The sequence below is a fragment of the Halichoeres trimaculatus genome, unplaced genomic scaffold (assembly GCF_033239565.1).
Source record: "Halichoeres trimaculatus isolate MK-OKI-2021-1 unplaced genomic scaffold, fHalTri1.1 fHalTri1_scaffold_16, whole genome shotgun sequence".
Classification (NCBI taxonomy): Eukaryota; Metazoa; Chordata; class Actinopteri; order Labriformes; family Labridae; genus Halichoeres; species Halichoeres trimaculatus.
The window spans coordinates 3,807,797-3,833,688 of record NW_027437194.1 but is presented as its reverse complement, the minus strand read 5'-3'; the positions used below and the strand labels follow the sequence as shown (position 1 = coordinate 3,833,688).

The 25,892-nt window shown below is 39.1% G+C and overlaps 1 protein-coding gene across 4 annotated transcripts in view; it reads right to left on the bottom strand.

Moving 5' to 3' along the window:
• cntfr (ciliary neurotrophic factor receptor) overlaps positions 1 to 25,892 on the bottom strand; it is a 397,904-nt gene that overhangs the window by 176,021 nt on the left and 195,991 nt on the right. For all 4 annotated transcript variants that reach the window (XM_074691062.1, XM_074691061.1, XM_074691064.1 and 1 more), the window contains one exon: positions 6,310 to 6,543. In XM_074691062.1, coding sequence (XP_074547163.1) covers positions 6,310 to 6,543 — 234 coding nt within the window. The remainder of the gene's footprint in view (positions 1 to 6,309; positions 6,544 to 25,892) is intronic.

Genomic DNA, 25,892 nt, shown 5'->3' with positions numbered 1-25,892 from the left:
GTGTAAGTAATAAACACTACATAAAATCAAACTATCATCATGATGCTAATCAGAACAAGTGTAGCTTGTCATGCTGTCATTATCGCTGTATTATAAAAGTTAGCGCTGTGAAAATGCAGAAAAACAGAGTGAACGACAAGGAGGGAGCAGGAAGAACAAAGAGGGACGCTCAGAAATAGCAGGTTACAGTCGAGTAGTGATAAGTGATACAAAGCAAAGCAGTTTGGGAAAAAAAAAAGACAAAAGAATGAGACACAAAAGCTTTTTTGACACACAGATCCCAGAATAGTTCTGTGGAGAAGAGCACTTTGATTTTTCACACTAAGACAAACACGCTGTAGGCAGCACGCTGAAACTCAGCTTATATGATTTCAGAGAGCAGGCCTGCGTTTTTACAGGCTAAGGAGGCATGACAGGCATGACATCTAACACGTATGACACATGTCATCACGGTTTTCCAGCATGAAATAAGGGAAGTCTTTTCAAAACACGACTCTGACTCTGTTCTGTGTTAGAAGTGTACACATCCTGCCTACAGGGTGGAAAATGTCGACTACTGTGTTGGAAAAAGGCTTTTGCCCACACTGTGCTTTTGGAAGAGTAGCTTCTCCCATTTCAAGCTTTAAGTGCAAGATACTTGTGAGAAAACTGGGTATACTTACAGACAAAAAATGACTTTTTGCATTCTATTTTAAAAAGGTGAAAAGTTAACTCGTAAGATTTTGGATGCCAATAAATTTGTTCGAATTAACATGAATAGCTTGGTGTTTAAAGAGTCTTCCTGAATTTATGTTATGTGTGTTTTCTGAAACCTGACAGAACCATAAATTGTATAAAACATGGACGTCACCTGTCATTTCCTAACACCATCCGCAGATGAAGCCACATTTGCTAAAAAGCTACAGAGCACTGGTCAGTCATGTGACCTGAGCTGTGTCTCTGATTGGACAATCAAACGATCTTAACAACTTCCAAATCACTGAGTTAGAAAAAAATTCACTCACCGTACAATGTGTGTCGATAGTGAAATCAGCGTTTTAGACCCAAGCCGTTTTTTTGAACCCGACTGTAAATATGTTTTTTAACGTTGTAAAAGTCTGTTTTTACAGCTCGTGTGTACGTGACTTTGGGTCTTCCGGTGACAGTAATTAACCCCTATACCGTCCACTGACTCTAATGGGAACCTATCTGTTCTGTTGCCGTGATGGAGTGGAGACGGCCCCCAGACGCCTCTGGTGTATTTTAGCCGTTACTCTCTGCTCCGTTTAAAGGTTTGGAACGTGCACTGTACCAAGCGGCAACCTCCAGTCTAAGAATATGAGACCATGGTGAAGTGCTAAAATCTGCTGTTTCTTGAGTGTCCGCTTGAGGTTGGCTCTGGAAGTACAGGAAGTCAGTTTTCAAAGCAGAAATTACCCTCAAGAAACGTCTCCTGTCTGGATCACCAATTTCACTTTCGGCACACACTGTACAAGGGTAAATTTTTGCAGTTTAGAGGATTAAGATTGTGAGCTTCATCAGAGGCACAGCTCAGGTCATGTGACTGATGGGCACCCTATATCTGTACTCAAAGCTCCTGCCACTTCCAATATGGCCGAGATAGCCAATCTGCTTCAAAAGTCTGTTTCAGAAACAGACGGGTGACGTTGGGGAGACTACGTCCATTAATTACACTGTCTGTGGGCGCAGAGTGTGTGGCACATAGAACCAAGAGTTAAATACGTTGTTGAAGAGGGATGATAGATGAACATCTGAAACACTTTTTAACAACACATGGTTTAAGGAGGGTACACAGGTGACATAAGGTGAGGTTGTAACTGTGTGAGAGGCAGCACAAGACAGAACGCACTGATGGGCGTGGAAGAGGAGTTTTCTGAAACATGACAGTATATAGGAGGTCCTCATCTTACATGGTTTTAACTTCATGATGCCAATAAGTATATGTACGTAAGAAAAAAGAGAAGGTTTTGAAGTTACGCCACTCTGTTCTTAAGCTCCTACGATGAGTACTGCTTTTTGACGCAGTTCTACGTGGTCATCAGCATCGTCCACTTTGTCTCGAGTCGTGTCATAGTGTAGATTGTGTTTGAACTTCGTAATTTTCTCGGTATCCTCACCTTTTTTCTCGCATCATGGACACAAAAAGGAAAACGGGATCAGTTTTCTCATGAATATGAAGTGCAATGCATGTATTTGGATAGTTATTTAGAGATTTAGGGGGTATTTAGGGTAAAAATCTGACTTGTGCAAAATTTAAGTACCATTCCTACGACGCATCGTAGGAATGGTACTTGTTCGTAACTCAGGACCTCGTGTATTTATGCATTATCTCATCACGACTTCCTGTCCCACTCGATCCCTACGCCAAATTTATGCATCACAGCTCCGGCAAAAATAAGATGGCTGTGTTTTACCTGGGACCTGCTAACCACAACCGAGTGGATCCAGCGCAAGTTGACACATTGACTTGAATGGAAACCTATCTGATCTGTTGCCATGATGGAACGGAGATGGACCACACATGCATCTGGTGTAATTTAGCCATAACACTCACAAAGTGCCAAGAGTCAAACACGTCAGAGAAGACGGATGATGGACGAACATCTGAAACACTTTTAATGACACACAATGTGAGGAGGGTCATCGAGTAACAGGAGGGGCAAGAAGTTGGTGATCAGTATGGTTTGGTATGGGTTGGATTGGTTAAGACTGGTCCTGTTTGTGTTTCCACAGCCAACTCTGCCCCCTTGTGGTAGACGGTGTGTAACCTGGATGCCGATAGTCGCATCAGTTACATGACGGCCCATTGATAAATCCAACAAGGAAGAAAGAAGTGACGATTCTTTCAACCAATCAACAGTCTGAAGTGTTGTAGCTCCACCTTCTGACAGGGTTAGTCTGGCACCCCAACATAAGGGACCCAAAAAGTGGGATGGTTTGTACGGTGATGAACCAAACTGAACCGTTTGGTGGAAACAGGACTTTGCTGTCCCCACAGTCTGTTTTTACATTACAAACAAAACAGCCAGGAGGAATAACTGCAACATTTCCCCCATGAAAAGCTGAGTGAAGGAGGCCAGAGAGACAAAGAAAACTAATATGATACAAGTTTCTCTAGTTTGAAAGGCAGAATTAAAGTCGATGTTTCCCTGGTGTGTGCCTTGTGTCATAAAATCACCAACTGTTATCGAGGTAATTATATTCACAACCCAGAGAAACCACAGAGGTATTGTTCTCACAAACATGTAATTGACCCCAAAAGAACAGTAACACAATGCAACTGTGTTTCTCTCTGCCTCTCCTCCTTTCTCATAGACACACTCTGACTGTTGGAGACCACCGAAGTGTCATTACGATGGGGAAAATTACCCTGCTAAAACACACACACATGCACTGCCTTACACACTGACATGTGGTTCTGTTCATCTCTGTCTGTCTTTGTCTCACTTACACTTTCACACACACACACACACACACACACACACACACACACACACACACACACATACTGGTCTGTATGTGCCTTGCATCACTCACCCTGGTGACATAATCCACGATAACATAAAAGTCTGATTAATGCAGTATTACTCTGGCGTTGGGTAATTCATCATTGGCGATATGATTAACCTAACTGTCATCCCCTCATACAGTCTCATTTATCAAATATTTGCATGGAAATGTTACATTAAACATCAACCTGAAATGCAATCTCAATGGGTGGTGCCTTTGGCTTCTAATGTTCCTGTTGACGAGTTAATGGGATCACGCAGGTGTGGATTCCCGCTAAACTGACGGTGACACATCCAGACCGGTCAGAAACACTCCTGGCTTTGTTTTTCACCACCAAATTAAAATCATTTTAGCATGTTTGAAAGATGAATTTACATCAGCGGCATTCAGTTTCTCTAAGTTTCTCTTTTAATTTCTGTCTCTGAAGTCGACCTGCAGTTTTCTTTCACTTGCAGCGAGCAGCGCCTCAGACTGTATCAGCTCTGGCTCGGTTTTTGAAGGGACCTGCCAGGACTGATGCCAAAGAGATATCTGATTCACCTGCGAGCCAGCGAGCAGCTGCAGTCTCACTGCTGAGAAAATTTAATTTGAAATCCCTAAAATACTGACAGACACCAGTGGAAAGATGGAAGATTATGATTCAGGTTTGCTTTGTTTTCTTTTAGGAAGGAAATTTAAAATCCCTGTGGATTTAAAAATATGCTTGGCTCAGATCTGAGCACTGAGGTGTTACTAAATGTACTCAAACAGCCAATTATAACTGAGTTCCATCTGTTTAAGCCATGCAACATCAAGACAAACCTTTGAGTATATTTAAAGTACTTATATATTTAGTATTTTTTTAAACTGATTTTAATATTTGACAACTTTTAAAGCTCTTCATGGCCTCGCACCTTCCTATATGTTACACTTTTTAACACCTTATGAGCCGGTGCACCCACTGAAGTCTACAGGTGCACTGCAAAAAAATAAAATCTTATCAAGTGTTTTTGTCTTATTATACTTGATATAAGCCACATTGTACTGACCACTCCAGAAAAATGACTTGTTTTAAGTTATTTAGGCAAAAATGAGGACCTAATTGGTTGTAAAAGGTAAAAAAAATAAAATAATGATAATGCCAATGGAACAAGGAAAATTTTTTGAAACTAGAATAATGTTTTAATACAAGTAACTTTTCTCTCATTGCATTGGCAGATTTTTTTGACTTGTTACAGCAATTCAGACCTCATTTTTGTATTTAAAAAACTTAAAATCAGACATTTTTTTAGACTGGTCAGGTGAATGTGGCCCATATTAAGTCTAAAATGACATTTAATTCTAAAAATTAGATAAAAACACTTGATAAGATTTTAGTTTTTTGTAGTGCTCTAAAAGTTTGATAGGTAAGGTGGTAAACTACAAATAACTGAAAACTTTTCAAAACTTTTTTTTTTGCCTTATTTTAAGTTAAACAATTTCTTGTTATCCTTGATATTAGCCACATTCACCTGACCCAGTGACTCAAAGAGGTCCACTATAAGTTGTTTATAACAAAAAAAAGAAATAAAAGTAAAATAAAAAAAAAAATCTGCTAATGCAACAAGAAAAATTTCTTGTTCGGGTGAATGTGGCTCATATTAAGTCTAGAGTAGAAGCCATTGTAACTGTTTTCCCATTGGAATGATTGACACAAAGATGGCTGCTTTTGATTTTTTTTTTCTTATGATTTATCCATAAAGCAAATCATATAATGTTTATGGGGGGTCAGGGCTAGATTGATTGATACACTGCAAAAAACTGAAATCTTATCAAGCGTTTTTGTCTTATTTAAAGTCAAAATTGACTTATTATACTTGATATGAGCCACATTCACCTGACCAGTCTTGTTTTAAGATATTTAAAGAAAATTGGTAAGCAAATTTTTCTTGTTTTATCAGCAAATTTTCTTTTTTGTCAAGTCTTTTTTCTGGACCTGTCAGTTGAATGTGGCTCATATCAAGTATAATAAGAAAACACTTACTTAAAATGAGACAAAAACACTTGATAAGATTTCAGTTTTTGCAGTGTAGATAGATAGATAGATAGATAGATAGATAGATAGATAGATAGATAGATAGATAGATAGATAGATAGATAGATAGATAGATAGATAGATACTTTGTCTATCTAGAGGGAAAGTCAAGATTGCCATGCCATGCAAAAATACACCCATAGCCACTGAAAAACATCCTATTAAACTGAGTTTTCAAACTAATTCACATATATAAGTATGAAACAAGATAATCCACATATAGTGTGCTACACAAACCAACACAAACAGTCACACAATGCCACGTCCTTAAGTCCGTCCCACTCAAACCTCTTCAGCTGCGATATGACCGATGACCTCACCAACTGGCTTAGAAAGGAGTTTATTTGTCACTGCGTGTCGATAAGTGTTGGTATTTACTCCAAACTAAGAGTCCATTCAATCTCAATAAAGCTCCTGCTGCACAGGACTGCTGAGAAAAACACACAACATGATGAGAGGGCTAAATTTCCACGGACCCTAAAGTAACCACAATTAATTACAACTGCAGGGCAACTTCACTATTGTTGTTTCCCTTTTTTTGCACAAGCGTACACGCCAAAGTCCAAAGCATTTCTCATTATTAATAGATTGGTTCCTTCCCTGTAATGGCATAGTGGTCATTTCTAGTCTGCTTCCTCCTTTCAGTCTGTACTCCTGTAATGACCCAGTTTCCCCTCTGGGAAAATTAATGATTCATCACGTCTTCTATGAAGTAATATGTGGCGGGCCATTGTCTGGCAACTTACCGCCAATGTGGAGGTAGATGGTGTCACGTCTCTCTCCGTGTGGGTTCTGAAAGCAGCTGTAGAGTCCATTGTGGCCCAGGTCCACCTCCTTCAGTATCAACCTGGGACCTTCTTGACGGTGCTGCGCCTTCACATCCGTTCCATTCACCTTCCATGACACCGACGCGTCATTATCCAGGGGGCCGCACTGCATGGTGACATCACTGGCCATGCGCTCGTACTGGTGCCTACCACCTGGAGACGGGAAGAGGAAGAGATTAAAGGCTGATTCCAGTTACCGTTCTTAACCTTTCTCTTTCGTCTTAACCCTTCCCTTGGCTTTCTGTTTCAAGAGCTGAGGGAAAGGGGTAAAAAAAAATAAAAAACATCTCTTAGAAACGAGACTCCACTAGATCCCTGCGACACTGCAAAAAACTGGAATCTTACCGAGTGTTTTTGTCTCATTTTCAGTAAAAGTGTCTCTTTAGACTTGATATGAGCCACATTCACCTGGAAAGTCCAGAAAAGTGTTTTATTTCAAACTATTCGAGGACAAAAATGAGGTCTAATTGCTTGTAATGAGTAAAAAAAATCTGCTAATGAGGTAGGAGAAAATTGCTTGTATGTAGGTTTATGCACAAGGCCTCATTTTTGTCTTTAAATAACCTGAAATAAGACACTTTCTGGGCTAGTCAAATGAATGTGGCTCATTTCAAGTATTTATAGACACTTTTTACTGAAAATAAGGCAAAAACACTTGATAAGAGTGCAGTTTTTTGCAGTGTATCATCACCCCTAGATGCTAACTTGCTATTTTATGCAGGGCGACTGTTTATTCACTTCAAAACAGAACAATTTTTTTTCAAAGTGATGATAACATCATGTCATATTAGGGGGACAAACTCACAGCAAACAGACACCACCATGATACACTACATTACATGAGTAATAAAATAGCTAAGCCATGAAAAGCTAATGTTAGCTTATCGAGGATTATGTAGCAGATGCAGCTCATGAAACGCAGTCCACTGCTACCACGTCATCCCAGCCTGACATTTGTGTAGCCATCATTAGCTATAGTTGTAGCTGTAGCTATAGCAGCATTAGCTAGATAGTTAAAACAATCAATTTCAAATTACACCCAACAGTTCAAACATGGCTAAAAGTAACATGGGGCAGCAAAGAATTGGATATCTGATTAAAAAAAAAAAAGTTTCATATCATAGGAAATTTGTCAAACCCGTTGGTTTTAAGTGAGGCCTTTGTTCCAAGGGGTGTGTAGCTCTTCCCCTTGATCTTACAGAGAATTTGGACACCCAATTCACTACACGTGCACATACAAAACCAAGGGCCAAGGGGTGGAATCAGGATTCAACCTAAGTGTCATATCAAGGGCTCATAACAATAAAGCTACCTGCGGTTATGTAACTGCCTCTTTGTGCATTCTGCATCATAGCAACAGGAAACAGAAATTAAAAACTGAGTCGCTATATTCATATTAGTGAACAGTACATCATTAGTATTCTGTGTGAGGAAATTTCTGCTAATTATCATTAGCCAGACTGGTTTCTAGTGTTTTCAAATGATCATAGACTAAGTGGAAAAATGAATTCATGCTGTACCCGATTGTTCTATCAATAAATTTGGGCTAATTTGTTGGTTCGCCGCTGATGTGTCTTGGTAGGCGGTGATGAAATGAAAGAAGTACACCGTAAAAAAAACGAAATCTTATCAAGTGTGTCCAGAAAAAAATGTCTCATTCTAAGTCATTTAAAGACAAAAATTAGGTCTGGATTGCTTTTAACAAAAAAATTGGCATTCCATTGGCAGATTTTTTTTACTTGATACAAGAAACTTAGGCCTCATTTTTGTCTTTAAATGACTTAAAATAAGACATTTTTATGAACTGGTCAGGTGATTGTGGCTCATGTTAAGTCTAAAAAGACATTTTCTACTGAAAGTGTTGTGGCAGTTCTCTCTTCCTTGTTTCTTGTAATTTTTTTATCTCTTTTTCATCATCTCTGCATTTGGAGTGGGTCGTTACTTTGTCTGGCTCATTTGTTGGTCATGGCCACCAAGCTGGTTTTGTCTTCAGTGATAATTTTACTGTTTTTGCTTCTGTGTTTGTCTGGAGATCCTACATGTAGCCATGGCTGCATTGTTTACATGTGAAATCACCTGTTTGCAGTCTGTAGCATGTCAATGCTAACTGGTGCAAGGCTGGGTGTTTCCTACAAGATGAGGAGAAGGAGGTGAGGATGAAGTGCTGGTTCTCAGGTGTGAGCTAAGAAGTGACGACATTGACCTGTCATTCCATCCATCGCTTTGGTGGTGAGCTAGCCATGTTAACCCAGCAACAGAGGGAATACCAGAAGGCAGAGTAGCATCATGCTATTCACAGACATGGCTAACGGAGCTAACATCAGACACCAGAACTTCACCTGCTGTGAGCAGACAGGATCCAGGAGACAGACTTTCTTACTTTCGTCTTCTTAACTGCTGCTGTGACTCCTTGTGAATTTCCCCTCGGGGATAAATAAAGTATTTTTTATTCGATTCTATTTTTATTCTAAGACGGGGACGATGATATTACACTTTAAAAGCTTTACTTGATATAATACATACCCAGGGTGAGGCATAAGAGTAAAATCGTTTCACTAAACTTTGTTGAAGCCATCATCTTATTTACAACCCCGCTGACACTAACCCCAGCTTTGTTCATGGGATCAGAAAAGTTGTGGAGACTGTAGCCCAGGAGACACAGGGATTATTAAGCTTAATGGAAGTTTTAGCCGGGGTTAGTTCTCTGCTCTGTTTGTGAGTCCCGCGGGCCCTGTCGAGACCACATGGAGCGTAGACCTCAGATTAACACTTAACTCTGCGGATCAACAGCACAATAAGGAACAATGATCAATTATTGATTTCCATCTCAGAAAAAGTCCTCATCTTGGAAGAAAAAGAAAAACAGTGCCCCTATTGGCCTGGGATCAACTGCTGTCAAGCTCCTCGTCTTGATCTGATGTCTCCTTCTTCGTCTTTCCTTTTGTCTTTGTCCCCTCCCCCCTTTCTTCCTCACTACAAAGCCTCACGTCGCTGTTTTCCACATGAGAAGGCCTCTTCTCCCGGTGTCCTTAGACATGCTTTTTAATGCAGCTGATACAGATGTCAACCTAGTGTTTTATGTATATTTCATGTCCCATACCAGAGCCATCTATAATAAATAAGACACGATTCCTCGCCCCATTAACCTGACAGTTTGTTCTCGCTGTCTCCATCTCTGTCTGTTGCTAAGCTCCCTCCGTCCCTCCGTCCTTTTCCTCTCTGCTGTGTCTCATTGATTTCACTCCTCAGTCACTTCTTGCCCTCTGTCCATCCTCGTCATCTCCACGCCGCTCCTCCCAATTTCCCTGAGTCCAAATAAAGTTGTGCATATGCATGTCTGTGGCGAGAAAGACCCGCTCGCTTTGATCTTCTCTGTCAAGTTTCTATGAAAGGATGTGACTTTATTTACATAAAAAGTTATTTCGATCTTCAAGAGAAACCATGCTGTGTGACTTTGATGTGAGCTTTGATGATGATGGTGATGCTGGCGCCCTTGTATTTTATGTGACACATCAGTTTAGAGAAGAAGAGAAGAGATAAGGGAGTTTTTTTCTTACTTCACTTGCTATTTCAGAGAAAATTCACGCAGTGCCAGAATAAAATCTTAATCCAGATGCAGCTGTTAAATATACAATTTGATCAAAGTGAATCAATCCATATTTCAAAATGTAAGAACTTAAAAAAGAAGCTGGAATAGAGGAGAGAATGAGGGAAATTCAGGAAGAGAATAAAATCACGATACAGCCAAAAAAAGAAAGAAACAGTAAAGAGCTCTTTGCTCCCTGGGACACTTTGCCGAGGTGAACTTTCCGGGCTGTTTCTCCAGAATGTCCTTGGGAGTCCCAACACAGCACTCTTTCCCTGACCCCTCTGTTACCCTCACTGGCACTCACTTTCCATCATCCCATTCTTCTTATCTTCTGAGGTTACATTAAACTTTAACCCACCTCTGTCCCCTCCAAAAGCCATAAATCTCTCTAGCCTTTGCTCCTCGTCCCCTCTCTGTATTTCATCTTTGTTTTCTACCTTTCACTTCCTGTCTGTCTCACACCTACTTTCTCTGTTCAAATACAAACCGACGACTAAATGAAAACTTTTTGTGTGTAAATGTGGCGCCTAATTAGTCCAGAATGCCACTGCGAGGCTCAGAATCAGAAATACTTTATGAATCCCAGAGGGGAAATTGAGTTTCAGTTTCATCTCTTCCAAGAAACATAAAAAGACAGTGACATGGGAAGGACAGGAGTGGGAGAACTGTGGAGGCTGCCAACGTGCCCAGCAGCCCAGTTTAATAGATATGAAATGAAAACAAGAGGAAGGTCATGTTTAAAAAGCTCTTGAAGATGTGTTTATTTAAGCAGGCCTTTGACTCTCCCTGTAAAATTACTGCTTGATTATTCTATTGTTTGTTAATTTTATGGTTTGACAACATTTGTAATGTTTTTTCTTCTATTCTCGTGCTGTTATGGAGCTTTTTTTGATTCTCTCCTTTGAAAGGTGCCATTTTGGTTTAAAATCGGCAACTTTTCTTACCTGATAATAAATGTACATTTATTTGTAAAAAAAAAAAAAAAAAAAAACATTTTTTTAATATAACCTATTTACCAAAATCAGAATCAGAATAGCCTTTATTTGCCAAGTGTCTTCAAGAAAACAAGGAATTTGACCCTGGTATAAACCCCACTTTCTCTGTACAATTATTGTAAATTAACAACAAATATTAAGAAAAAAATACAGCAATTGAGAAAATATAGACAAATAAACATAAAAAATAAAATAATAATAATAATAACAATAATAATAATAATTATTATTATTATTGTCATTATTATCATTATTATTAGTGTTGTTATTATTATTATTATTATTATTATTATTATTATTATTAATAATAATAATAATAATAATAATAATAATAATAATAATAATAATAACAATAATAATAATAATAATAATAATAATAATAGTTTTTTATAAATTATAGAAATAATAATAAAATTATAAAATCTAAAATAATAATCATAATAATAATAAAGAACTCTGTACAGAGGAGGATAAAAATATATACACATTTAAGTTAAAATAGTGTACTGAAATTAATATTAGATTTATATGTTAATATACAAACTTACAATGCTGTTCATGTCCAGAATGGAAAATTGCCTACTCTTCCACTTCCTCACATTTACAGGGATGCGTTTCGGTACCAAAACATGGCACTGTCTGATTTTACATGAACAGGTACTATGTACTACAGACGGTTGGTTCCCTAATTGCGTACCCATTCCTAATTCAAAGTTACATAAAAATAGTAAACAGCACGAAAGGTTTATTTTGACAAGTTAAAACTTTTAGGAGTAGTAATTATCTCCTAGCTCAAAAGCCACAAACACTTGACTCTATTAGCATTCACCTGTTTCAACAAATGTCAAACTGACTTTGCACAAACTGTTCTGAAAGGCACTTTAAAAGTTACAGCTTTAAGGAAAAACTTCATTTTTAATCTGTTTAAATAATTCAGACCTTTTTATATAAGCTTCTGTGAAATGAGGATGGAGCTGCCTTTGGCAAAAAACATATAATATAATGTAACATGATATAATACATGTCATATGTCTGTCTCTGTTGCTTTGCAAGTTTTAAATTAAAATCAGCTTTAAACCAAGGATGTGTCAGGATATTTAAATATCTGAATATTTTTTATCTATGAAAATTGAAGAGTTTATGTGAAAATTAAACAGTTTGTATTAAACTCAGCCCTAAGCTGCTGTGGTCAGCCAGTCAGAGGACAGTTTATCACATCAAGCTGACAGCGCCATGGGACAACTCAGTGGAGGAGGTGTATGAAATCAAGAAAACTGAGAAATTCAGATTTGGCAGCAGAAACAGACTAACAAGGTTAGAAAATGAGGGTTTGTCCAGTTAGAGGAGGCTGCAGAGGGTTTGGAGCACGATCAGCTTCTCTCTGCTGGGTGGGTTATTTGTACATGGACAGAATTTGTGAAAGACTGTTGAGGAAATGTCAGACGAAGCAGTTAGGACAAGTCAGGGAATCTGGATGAGGAAAATAATATAAATTTGGGGCCAAAACAAACAGGAAAACATGACATCTCTCTGCATGCCAGATCTTTCTTTTCCCTCTCTCCTCCCAGGAGACGAGCGTTCAGCCCAGCCTGGCCCGGCAGGTTGTGCTCAAGCCAAAATAGGTTTCTTATCCTCATTCTGCGTTCCCTGTCTCCTCTCCTACTACAGACTCTTTCTCTTTTTGCTCTAGTTTAGGTGGTGGGAGCAGCATCAGTAACATCACTATCTGGAGCTCGCATGTACAGACCCTGGACCTGTTGAACAGGACGATGCTGTATGTGTTGGGTTGTGCTCTGCCGACGGATATATTGGTGACAGGCAGCCGCCGAGTGAAAAGGAAGTGCCCACTAGTTAACCCCAGTGATTTACTGGCTCTGGCTGCATGTCTGTCCTCAGGCTTTAGGAGCCACGTCCTTGACTAAACCCACCACCAGGGACAGTTACAGAGTGGTTTCCCTGGTTTCTCTGCTCATCCTTTCTAAAAGCACAGGTACAATCTGTTTATCTCAAAGTATCATCTAAAACAAACATTTCCCTCCATTTTTAGCATTGCCTGGTCACAATATTTGTAGCTATTGTCTTCACAGTCTTACAGAAATACAAACGCGTTCATTTGGTTAAAAGTCATCTCTTTCGGGTTTAACTACTTATTGATGTTAAAGGCTAACTAACAGCTAACACAGGGCTTTCACGCTGAACTTCCCACACTGATCTTCAGAGATGTAGAGATCCCCGAACCTGACAACCCTCCTCTTCATCTCCCTCAACCACAGCGCTTTGCTGATCCAAAGCATCAGAGAAACTTCAAGAATACAACCGTTTTTTAAGGTAGAGTTTGCAGGATTTTCTTCAAAAATAGAATGTCAAATTTAAAAGAAATAACACTGCTTGATCGTCTCCTATGGGCTTCTATATGTGTGTCAGTGTCTGTGTCTGCCTCAACCCTCTCCTCTGCCTGTATGTTGATGTTTGGTTGTATCTGGGCATTTCTAGGCAGGAGTAAGTATGGTTACCTCAGCCAATCACAGTACGCCAAGTGCGCAAGTGACTTTTCGTGTTGATTAGCGAGTGGGAGAAGCTAATCAGAGCAGCTATGATAGTGGACGTAGCATGGAGAAAGAAAAACACAACCAAAGTGAAACGAAACGCTAAAAATGTAATGCTTTTTCCTAAACAAGGGTGAAGCTTTTATGTCGTTGATTTCCTCGCTTACAATTAGCTTCCTTGGTCCTACGCCAAATGTTGCTGTCAGCTGATGCTGGTAAGCTGCTAGCCTCACTGCTAAGTTGCTTGTCAACCATTCAACAACAGGCAGAAATTCTTGCCGTGATTTCTGGTAATCGTAAAAATCCCCCAAATTATCTACAGCTGAGTACCAAGCCCACGAAGCAACTAGACTTAGCTCGACTTTCACTCTATTTCAAGAACTTGGAGAGCAGCACAGGATGAGGACATTGGGCGCTTCATGCTAACCAGGTATGTGTCAAATACAAGCATGTTAGCTTGTGCTAACATGCCAAGATGGGTGAACAACTCTTGAGTCTCCTCGATAGGGGGCTGTGGGTGTGTGCTGCTGCTGGCACTGAGCCGAGGGGGAGGAGCCCAGTTTAAATGTTGTGTTTGCTAACATATAACTACCTTTAAACATGTCGTTTTCCTACAGAAGACACCATACACCAGCAGATTAAAGCACTAAAACCTACACAGCCATGTTAGAGCCTGAAATGTAACAACAACAAGCCCTGTACGCAGTCGCACACTGGGTGGCTAATGCTACTGATGATGGTAAGCTAAAATCTGTAGCTGAGAAAACTACACTAAGCTGCAAAGCTATTCCTCAATTACATTTCTTTTATTTTTTCTATTTTAGTTGTGAAGGTCTTATTTCTCTGTGTAAACAGGTTTTATCACATTAACTGAAGTGGCTTCATTTGCTTTTGACTTTTAAACCTGTTTCTAAACCAGCAACGTTGCTTTAGTTTAGGTTATTGTAAGTTTGAAAATCTTGAATCTTTAAAACTTAACACGGCTGATTTCAGCGCTTGAATTAAGATGCAGAGACGTGTGATTTGTGTAGCGAGCCGCTGCGCAGTCAGGTGCTTTTGTGTCTGCTGCAGTAATCATTTCCCATTCCCTCTTGTTATTCTCACTGTCTGTGTTTTCCTTATCTTGTTCCCACTCTGTATATCTCTCTGCTCACCTTTACCACCACCCTCTCCATCACTTCCCCCCCTCTCACCTTGAAACCGCTTGCTCCTACTCCCTCTGAATTCTACTGAAGCTGGATCATTCATCAGTCGTAAAACACGGATCATGAGTATTCCCCGCACACTCCTGCACATGCACACGGCACCTTATAGCAGCACGAGGAACCCAAACACACACCGTTAGGAGTACACTCGTGTGCTCACTTACACATGCTCCAACCCCACTTTGCATAATGTCCTCAAGCCTCATCACCATACAGACAAGCAGGCCTAATAACCATAATGACATTCAGCTCAAGTGCTATTGATCTCTGGGTAATACACAGTGTTCTATCACTGCTTACAACTCCCCGTTTTCCCTCAACAAGTACGGATAAAAACATACAAAGCTTTTACTTTACCAATCTGCCGCTCACTTGAGCTGATGTTTCAAACAGAACTCAGAGTAAAGATGCACAAAATATTTCATTCTTTCCATTCAAATATGTACAATTCTCAGGACAAAATATTTAGAAACTCAGGAAAGTTTCATGAAATGTTCGGCAAGCATTGAGGGTATTAGATCAATTCAGAAACAATTTGAAAAAAACATGAAGTCAGGCTGTAAGGTCAACAGGGGTGAAGACTTGAAACGGTACAAGCGCACAACTCTGTCCAGAGGCTGTTCAGAGAATCATATATTCATATACATCCACACAATCCCACAGGCAACGGTCTGAATAAACCATTCTGTTTCATGGGGTGTTCACTAAACTCGCGGGCGACTGACTGAAAACTGATGAGCAACGACCCTAGAAGGACACAAGTCAAACATTACAAGTGGAACTGGAATCTTATATAATTTATTTACATTAACTTTCATCGAGTGAAAGGAGCACATTTAGATGAATACACTTTCACCCAGCCCATGATACAGAACAGATATTATATACAACGCAAGAAAAGATTGAGGAAAAAAAAAAAAATATATACACAACAAAAAAGGACAGAAGATTTGAGACTACAAAAAAGGAAAAAGAAGCACTAAAGTAGATCCTGAAAATTAGAATGACTGATACGTTTCATAAACTCATATCTTTAACTGCTGCAAATGACAGTGATTGACACTTGTTAGATTTTTCTTAAGGTCAAAATTGAAGGTCAAATTACCATAAGCTTACCAGCAGGGTGAATATAAATGAGCTCTATTACTGATGAATGTGTAAGTCATGCTGGAGGGATTTGTTACAGAAATAGGGTTAGTGTCCACTGTTTAACTCAAACCTGAAAAATAGATACATATTTTTTTTAAATTAAATCAAATTAAATAAAATAAATAAATTATTTTAATAAAGTCAGTTTATTATACAGAAAGAGAGGGGCCAGCTTGAGGTTTACTACTACTAAGTGTAATAATAATAATAAAAATAATAATAATGGCACATTTTATTTAAATATGTCCTTCAAAATACTCTAGGACATTGTACAGATAATTAAAAACATAATTAAAAAGACAATCACAATCAAGATAAATAAAACAAACATACAAACGGGAGTGACATGGAGTTAAAGTGAATCAGTGGGAATGAAGATGCAGTTTGAAATAGATGGGTTTTGAGTTTAGATTTAAATAGAGCAAGAGAGTCTATGTTTCTGATGTGAGTTGGGAGCGCTAAATATTGACTAAGAGCTGAATCTGAGACCTTCTGACTCATTTCCCCCTGAGGACAAAGAGGAGAAGGCTCAGATAAAGGGTCTGAGTGTTCCCTGAACAGATCAGTCTTCAGACATCTCTTAAAGTAGAAAGGGACTCTGTGGATCGTACAGAGTTAGGTATTTCATTCACCATTTGGGAACAACAGAGAAGAAGAGTCTGGCTAGAGATTTGGAGCCACGCTGGGCTGGGAGCACCAGGCGTCTTTCACAAGCAGAGCGTAGAGAACCAGAAGGAGTGTAGACCTGGATGAGGGACCCCAGGTAGGCAGGAGCTGTTCTTGTCAATAGCCACGGTTACATGAGGAGTTTTTGGTCTTTCCGAATGGAATCTTTCCGAATGACTTTTCCGAAAACAATAGTAAACATGGAAAGGAATATTCCAACCTCTGGTCTACATGCGCCACTGTAATCAAACAGAATAGTCAATGGGGCATGCGCAGAAAAACGTAAACATCACATGATTTATCAAAGCTGGAGGACGACAGTTTGTTTATCACGGTGTTGCTATACTCCGTATTGCGAGTTTGTCGTCCGTCCAGTCTTGAAATTATGTTCATATCTTTCAAAGTTTGGATCAAAAACAAACTCTCCGCAGCACTCCAGTGTTGACGGTTCGCCGCCATTTTTAAAGTTGAGGAACCTCTCTAGTTGCGTCTTACGTCATATCTGAGCATGTGCTGAAAGAAAGCACCCTGACAACTTTCTGTTTGAGTGGATACATGACACCTCAATCGGTTTGGGGAAAGGAATATTCCACCCTGTGAAACTGATTAAATGTCCATTCGGATCTGCACTTTTCTTTGGGAAAGAGGTGGATACAAAGGTTAAAGTCTTTCCGTTTGATCAAATAAACCAAATGCAAGCGGAATATTTGGGTCCATGTCAACGTGGCTAGTGTTTTGTAAGCCAGAAGAATAAGCTTGAAGAACAATCCATACAACCATCTCTAAGGTCTTAAATGTCTTTTCTTCCTTGAACTGATTACCGAACAACAGCAACTTGTATCAGCTCCAGTTTAAATCAACATGCTGGGAGTCATAATGAAAAGGCAAATAGGAAACATACAGCTGGACCAGACACACACACATATTTAGAAACATGTCAGGAACAGAATACTGATGAGCTATGATTGTGTAAGACAAGCCAGTGTGTGAGTGTCACTTCCTATTTCTCCTGTTTCTCCAAACGTGCTATGATCGTCCGTATATTTGACTTCTGGAAAGCTCGGGATATCATGCACATGTTTTTGAGTAACTGAGTCAGGAACCACTTTTGAGTCACATTCTTGTCACAGCCGTGCCGAATATATTCAGCGCTGCGGCCCGGGGATGTGTCCAGAGAATACCCCACCTTGCTTCCACGATGCCAAAAAGGGGAAAGTGGAACAGATGATGGATGGATCTGATGTTCTACTTTTAGAGTTCCAGTACGCGAGACATGCATCTGTGTATGTTTGCTGTAATGTGAGAGGCTCTCTGTGTTTCGTAGACCATCTCCTGGATCCATTGTGGTGTATGTGACAGACTGTGTCACCTTCCAGCGGGGCTGTAATTCAGCAGCACATTTATCAGGAAATCTCATTTGTATGCCTGAGGGGAGCTGTGCCTTTTGAAAGTCTAACAGTAAAATATCCGATTTGCTGACACACACAGATAGAGCCTGGGAGAATTATCAGTTTAGGTTTAGAAGATCAAATTTTTCACCCCGTGGTCGCTCAGGCTGACGTTGCCGAAGCAGAATATACAGTTTTATCGAAATAAAGTTCACACAGCTGCACAGTCATGGTATTGGTACTGCATTGGTAAAGAGGAGTTAACATCCTATGGGATTTTTTCTCTTTTACCCCAACTGAAGAATGGAATCAGACGCTTGAAATTGATCAGCATTTGTTGGCACTATAAAATTTTATAGAGTTTAATAAGAAATAGGGATGGATACCGAGTAAGGTACTTTAATAGGAACTGACAAAACTCTGTAATAACGAGTATGGTTCACGTAAAATCAAACGGTACCATGTTACTGTGAGAGTGGAAGTGTATTCAGAAATAAATATGTTAAATTGAAAAACTTTGAGATTAAATTATCAAAAATATCAATATTTATCACAAAAGTACTGAAAATTGGTACCTTTGAGTACAGCATCAGTACTTTACCGTTTCAAACGTGAAAGGCACCCATCCCCAGTGAGAAGTAATAAGAGCAAGTAGGGATGCACTGATGTGAAAATTTGGGCTGATACTGATACTTATATTGTTGTTATGGCCGAAAACTGCTATTTACCGATATCAATATTGGTTAAAAAAAACAAAAACAATCTGAGATGATGTGTTGAGGTAGTTCAGAGAGTAAGAGCGGTGCGATCTTGAGAAAAGACAACCATGGAGAGGATCAAAGGATGGAGCGCCCGAGATGAACGTGATCGAAGAAAGTATGTTTTGTCTCTTTTTTGGATCAAAAACAGGAAGTAGACTTAAAAGAAGAGGGTCCACTCTTCTTAGGTAGTTTTGGTGTTTACATAGTCATAGAAAACAACATATTTGGGTCTTGAAAGATCGCTAAAGATGCTCTGAATATGCCGGCAGTTAATGAGTAAATATCAGCCAATACCAATGTTGGTACCGATATATCGTGCATCTCTAAGAGCAAGGTTTCAGCTTTCCAAAACCAACCAATAGTGACAAATATTACTAATTTTTTCATCATGAACTTGTAGAAATTTGAATGATTTGTTTTCAACATTAACATTTAAAAAGAGATATAACCACTACAATAAGTTGGGACGTTATGTTTTTCTTCCAATTTGGCTCTACTGCAATTTTTGGTTTGCTTTAACACCAGACCAGAAGTTGTGTTATTCTTTGTCTTTGACTGAAAAATCTGAAGGTCTCCAGTCATTTTGATGGATTACAAACCCTGAGAGTGATCCAGTCCATCACTTTCATTGTTACACAACCATTCATTAATCATGTACGGCACCTGCAGTTGACCTCCTGTCCAGTTGGAGGCGAGCATGCATAAATAATTAGATAATATGCTGTCATGTTGTTGTCACAGGTTGTTGCTGACAGCGAGCTTAAGAACTATGATGCGTTTGGGTGCATCTGTGACCGCTACGACTCTGAGGCTCCGGTTCCTCCGGGTGAAGCAGGTTCTGGCAGAATCAGGAACTTGTATTACTGGTTTTAAGACATTAGTCTAGCTTCAAGAAAATTTTCAAGCAATTTTTTTTTGTGTTATTTGCAGATTATTTTTGTGTTCATAGCAATTCTAATGTGGCATATGGCATTCACTCAAAATAAAAAAAAAATCCTGTTTTTATGAGATAGTATATTATATTTATTTATTTATTCATTTATTTATTTATATTATTATTATTATTCATTTTCATTTTTTATGAGACACTATCTCGTAAAAACAGAAAATATTTATTTTTGATTTTCCTATTTTCACAAGATACTATCTTATAAAACAGGAATCTGAAAAGTAAAAAAAAAATCCTAAAATTTTTTTCTTTAATTGTCATCTTGAAGAAGAAACATGAAACATGTAACTGGTAACTAAAACACATTTAAAGGCCCTCCCATCTCTGATTAGCATTAGCAAAACATGCACCAATAAGTCATGCACAGGAGCATCATGGGAAATCTCGTGAAAACAGGAATATCAAAAAAAAAAAATCTTGTTTTTATGAGAAACTTATTTCAAAATAAATAAAAAAAAAAATCAAGTTTTTTTAGATTTTTTTTTTTTTTAATTGACTGCGATATTCCATCATAGATTTCAGACCTCATTTTTGTCCTTAAATAATTTGACACAAGACATTTTTCCAGACTGGTCTGTTAATTATGGCTCATATTGAGTATAAAAAGACAGTTTTGACTTAATTTTAGACAAAAACACTTGATAAGATTACATTTTTTAGCACTGTGGTTGTTCCAGTCTTTGGTGCAGCAGTAAAACAAGCCGATCTCCTCTGCTGTTGTATGAGAGCATGAGGGTAAATAATTAAAATAATGAAGTGTTTACTAGTCCTGCAGCTTGGTTAAAGGTCGGTTACAGTCCAAATATCATCAAGTCGTTAGTGTGGCTAGAATGCGCAGAACAAACAAATCATTCATGGGATCACACATGGATTATTCACATCTGATTGGGCTGTTGCTCTGGGCCTTGGATCCTCCACCGCCCCTCCAGCTCCTGGCCCTCCCTTGTCTTTCCACTGCCGTGTCAGCACAGACACGCAAGTCATTGGTATCGTGTCCACAATTAGCATCACATCACCCAACAGCAAAAACAGCCACACATATGAATAATTTCAGCGCAGAATCAGCTCAGAGGCTCACCAGCTCAAAGTATTTCGATTTAAATAGGGAAGCCGGGGAGCTGAATAATAGAATAACAACGGCAGAGGCAGGAGGTTAGGATTTAATGATGCTGTTAAAAATGTTGACCAGGGAGAAGCAAAGGAGCAGTGCAGCTTCGAACGCTGAAATCACTGCGGTTTATCCATCACATTCACTTATTGTCAAATAGCAGACAGGATGTGTGAAACCTTAACGGGGATTTTCCTGTTTTCTGACAATTCAGCAATTAATCAGTTTGATAAACTTAAAGATTAATGGAAATAATTGTGGCATGTAACTAGAGGTAGACCGATATATCGGCCGGCCGATATATCGGGCCGATATTTGGACATTTGTCTATCGGCCATCAGCCGTATTTTCTTTTAAAAAGCCGATTTTTAATCCGTTGTATAAAATGACGCAATTTTTGATCAGGCACAAAAAAGATGAGCACCTCAAACTTGTGGAACCACTTGGATACATTACATACTTTTGTTCAAATTATATTAATAAGTTTAAATTTCTTTTTTGACATTTTAAGAAGAGTGTGAATGTTTACTACTGCTTGTTACATTGTGTGTTTACTCAGACAAAATATTTCATTGTTTTGAAAGCTGAATAAATGTTCAGAGGACTGGACACGACTTGTTGTAATAGATTTCTTTTAGTTGCTCAGAAATGTCAAAAATGTGATAAATATATATTTATTTAACAATCGGCCTGGATATAAAATTGGAAAAATTGGCTATGCATATCAGCATCGGCTGCCCAAATTTGGAAAGCATCGGCATCGGCATAGGCCCCCAAAAAACCCATATCGGTCGACCTCTACATGTAACTAGGGATGGAACGGTTCATGAAAAACGTGTGTGCTTTCTTCAGTTCATGTCTTTTTTTTTTCTTCGTTTTGTGACTCAGTTTTGAGGGGGTTTGTAGCTCTGATCTTCTTTGGCGTTGTGTCATTCTGCTGTCTGGGAGCACTTTATATTCAGTGTGAGCTCTGATGACGGCGGTAAGAAAGTGGAGGATAAAACCACGACTCGATGGGTCCCCTCTATCACCTCTTGCAGTCGGAGAAATCATTTTTTCAGTCTGGTTGTCAGATTTTGTTGAAAATGTTTTCAAATTAATTAATTTGAAAAGAAAAAAAACTGAATGTGATTTGTGGTTAATTAATACTTGTAGAACTAAACGGGCGCTCATCCATTCAACGATTTGGAGCTGACGACGACGAAAAGAAGCAGACGCAGATACGGAGTCAGGCTGAAACCTGTCCAGACAAACAGATTAATAAGGAGGAAGCATCCATCTCTCTGTTTTTCTGTCTCTGCCATGAAAACCTACAGATGTTTCTGATCAAAGCAGCGTTACCCAGCTGTCCCGCTCCTTTTCGCTCCTTCTCTCTGCTGCTGACTCTCAGGAATCCTTTGCTCATTCCTCATTTCACGACCTCTCTAATCCAGCCTTGTAAAATATTAACTGCCCTACTCTCCTGCAACAATTCTTCCCCCGTGCTGTTGTCCCCCTTTTTTTATCTATGTACTCTCCCTTCTCTCCATCCTTTCACTCCCTATCTCTTTTTCCTCTTTCCTTCTTTTTTTTTTCTCTTTTTTTATGACCTGCTTCCACGTTCGGTCTGAAAAGTGAAGTATCAATTAACCCCGTCGCCTGCAAATCTCACAGTGCTCTCTGACGTCTCCCGCAACCCAGATGATGGAGGGAGATGATCAGACTGACACAAAATCACTCACACACACACACACACACTCACACACACACACTGTACATGTACATGTGCTGAGGGGCTGAGATGAGATAGCAGGAAACAGGAAGTTGATTTATTTGAGCATTGGTGCCCTGACTCATGCACACACACACTTGCACACACACACAACCACGCACATACAAACACTGACACAGCTGCAGCTGCCTCAGTGCTCACATGAAAGGCGGGGGAAAGGCAGAGAGAAGGAGAGTGAATGTTAATCTCTCTGTGGGAAAGAGAGACAGGAGAGGATAAAGTGATAACTTAATTCCAAGATGTTTGCAGAGGAAGTGTGTGTGTGTGTGTGTGTGTGTGAGAGCGTGTGGGGGTGGGTGCAGAAGTGTGTACGTTCGTGCATACTTCTCTCCAAGTTTGTTTTTCGGCGCCTGTGTGGCCTGCATGAGTGTGCCCATGAGCGTATACTTCATGTGCTCCCAGATCTGGGGGAGAAGCTGTATCAGTGTGTTAACGCGCGGTAAACAACACCCGCAGTTCATTGCATTGCTTAGTTTGTCATACTGCAGTTAATCCAATCTCTGATAAATCACCGGGAGGATTTGGCTTTTTTTTTTTTACTGTGTGGTACCTCACGGATGCTTCCAAGGAAGCGGCTGAACCAGCTCTGCCAAATGCTGAGGGAGGCAAGAAATCTATCTGGCTGGTAAAATAAATATATTATAAAAGAACAAGGCGAGGATACCTGCGTGAAATATCATCCGCCGACTGTAATATATGCAGGCATTTCAGCCTCCACTGTTCTGTGCATAAAGATGTTAGACCCCACGGTGAGCGTTCATCATTAGCAGGGGTCTACAACCTTCACTTTCATAGGAACGGTTTTTACCTCAGCTCACCTGGATTAAAGTCATTCCAGAGCCACAAAATTGACTTTATCTTCACGTTAAAGACAAGAAGTGGATACAATTCTTTACATTCTTTTTTTGTTTTTATAATAATTTATGAAATTGTATTTTTTTTTTTTTTTTTTTTAGAAATTTGCCTATTTTGTTTTAATCTGGAGATTTCAAAAATTTGCAAAAATCTAAAAAAAAAAAAAAAAAAAAAAAAAAATTCTGAAAACTGAAAAAAAAAGCAAAAAAAACCCCATACATTTAAAATGTTTAAAATTTCCCCCCAAAAAATCGCATTTTTAAAGAATGCTTGAATTTGATAATATATTTTGATAATGTCGCTCATCAGTTTGTGTTGTTTGCTAATGTTTTGCCACATAGCACTTAAATGAATCCATCCACATAGAATTAAAATCTGTTTTTACTTCCAGATGAGTCTTTCTGTAGATGTAGTTATCTTCCCAGGGCTGTAAAACTTGAGGTTAGCCACAGGTGCATGGAAAGTTGGTGGGCTGTTGATGTTGTAGGAGGTGAAGTAGAGCGGTGGCAGGCTTTATTGACAGATGGGATGAAGATTTAGTTCAACTAAATGTTAACAAATGATTTTATTTAGTGTCAGTGTCTTTAATCATCAATACCCTATGTAAGAAAAATAAAAATTCTTTATTTCAGTAATGTTTTTTAAAGCTACAGGGAGCCAGTGCAAAGGAGTCAAAGAGCCACAGGTTGTATCATTTGCCTCGCGTAGCACGTGTGTATGATCGGAGCTACGTACTTGCTTCAAACTGAGCAGCAAAATGAAGTAAAAAGAAAAACACAGCCTAAACAGAGTAAGAGAAACTGAACACTTCGTTTTTTTTTTTTCATTAACCATTCCATCCCTGATAGATTATCACAGCTTCCTGTGAGTGTCTGTGTAACCTCAGTCAGAGAGGATCTCATGCAGCAACTTTGGATCAAACCAACTCCAGGGAGAGGGGTGGATGCTTTTTGAGGTTTGACTGTAAGTCACAAGTAGCCGACTTGTTTCCACTTTAAAAAAATATCAAAGATAACAGGACCAGACTAAAAAATAAGAGGGTAACCTGGAGAAATTACAAGTCGGAAGTAAAGACACTATTTCAATGTCATAGTGCAAAACCTGCTCAGAAACTGAATTTTGCTTTCCTTTAAAAAAAAAAAAATACTACAATAACTAATTTCTCTAGTAAGTAATTACAGTAATGAAGAATTAATTCCGTTAATTATTCAATTACTTTTTGTGAAAGCAATGGGTAACTGTAACTAATTGCTTCTTTAAAGTAATTTGCCCAACACTACCCTTTGCGATCGAGGGTCTCTTGTAAATACCTAGTGGAATAAAACAGTGGTACATAAAGAGACAAACCTTCAATGTTAATTTCAAAGAGAGCCACCTCACCTCTTCTTTAAATGACAAACTGTACTTTGGTCTAAAAGGGAAATAAATGGAAAAATGTGCCATTAATGTTTTAAATCAGCTCTGCAGGCTGAGAGCTTCACTTTCATCTGGCCTGGATTTCTGCTGCGATGGCGGTGAGCTCGACGTTTATCATCAGCCTCTTTCATAATTGGAGCTATCATAACTTTTTATCGCAGGCGAGACACGTTTAGTTCCTGTCAAGTTCTTCAAATTTGCTCGTCGCCTCGCAGCCTCTTTCAAGGTCATGGTATATTTGCACAGTGCGCCCGTGATGAAGGCAGTAATTTTTGCTGATATTATCTTGGAACCCAGGAATATTGTCATATATTACAGTCCATTAATTAAGGTGGCTATTTCTCCCCCGTCCTCCCAGCCTCTGAAACCCATCCCCCTCTGCTGCCTGTTTTTCCCCTCGTTAACTTCCTCTAAGACCCTTTTTACTTTCCTTTAACTCGGCCTTTTTGCCCGTCTTTGCTCTTGTCCTTTCTTTCCTCTGTCTCTCTTCTCTCCTGTTTCCACACATTTCCCAGCATGCTTTTTACTTCCTTTTGGTCTTTTGAGTTTCACAGTTTCATCTCCCTCTGTATCCTCCCAGTTGGTTTACTAAATGAGCAGCCTGGTATTAGCGCTGACCTTCAGAGTCTGGTTCTGTGTGGAGGCTTAGGGTGATGTTAGCAGTGTTATTAAACAATAAGATTAGGACTGCTGGGGAGGTGTCTGCAGGCTTATGTCTGATTATCTTTGTTATACAGTCTCACCATGTGGAGACACAAACCATATTTATTAGGTACACTCTTCATTATTAAAGCAGATAAGAACAAATTCATCCCTTTGTAAGGTTCACCGTGCTGCTACAGATAGCGCAACTCTTTTTATTTCATATTTTGAACTAAGTAAGTTTTATCCTCGATCACACTCTAAAGGCTGTGCTGTATGCAATAATGCTATGGGAAGGATCTTTTTTGATTGCACTCCCTCACCACCTTGTGGCCCAGAGTCTCTGCACACTGTCATAAATTACTTGTAATGAGGCGTGTGTTTGTTGTTGAATTAAATGGAGATCAGAGCAAAACAAAATTTCTTTGTTCAAGTCAACTTTTTACTGGATATAACACGCCA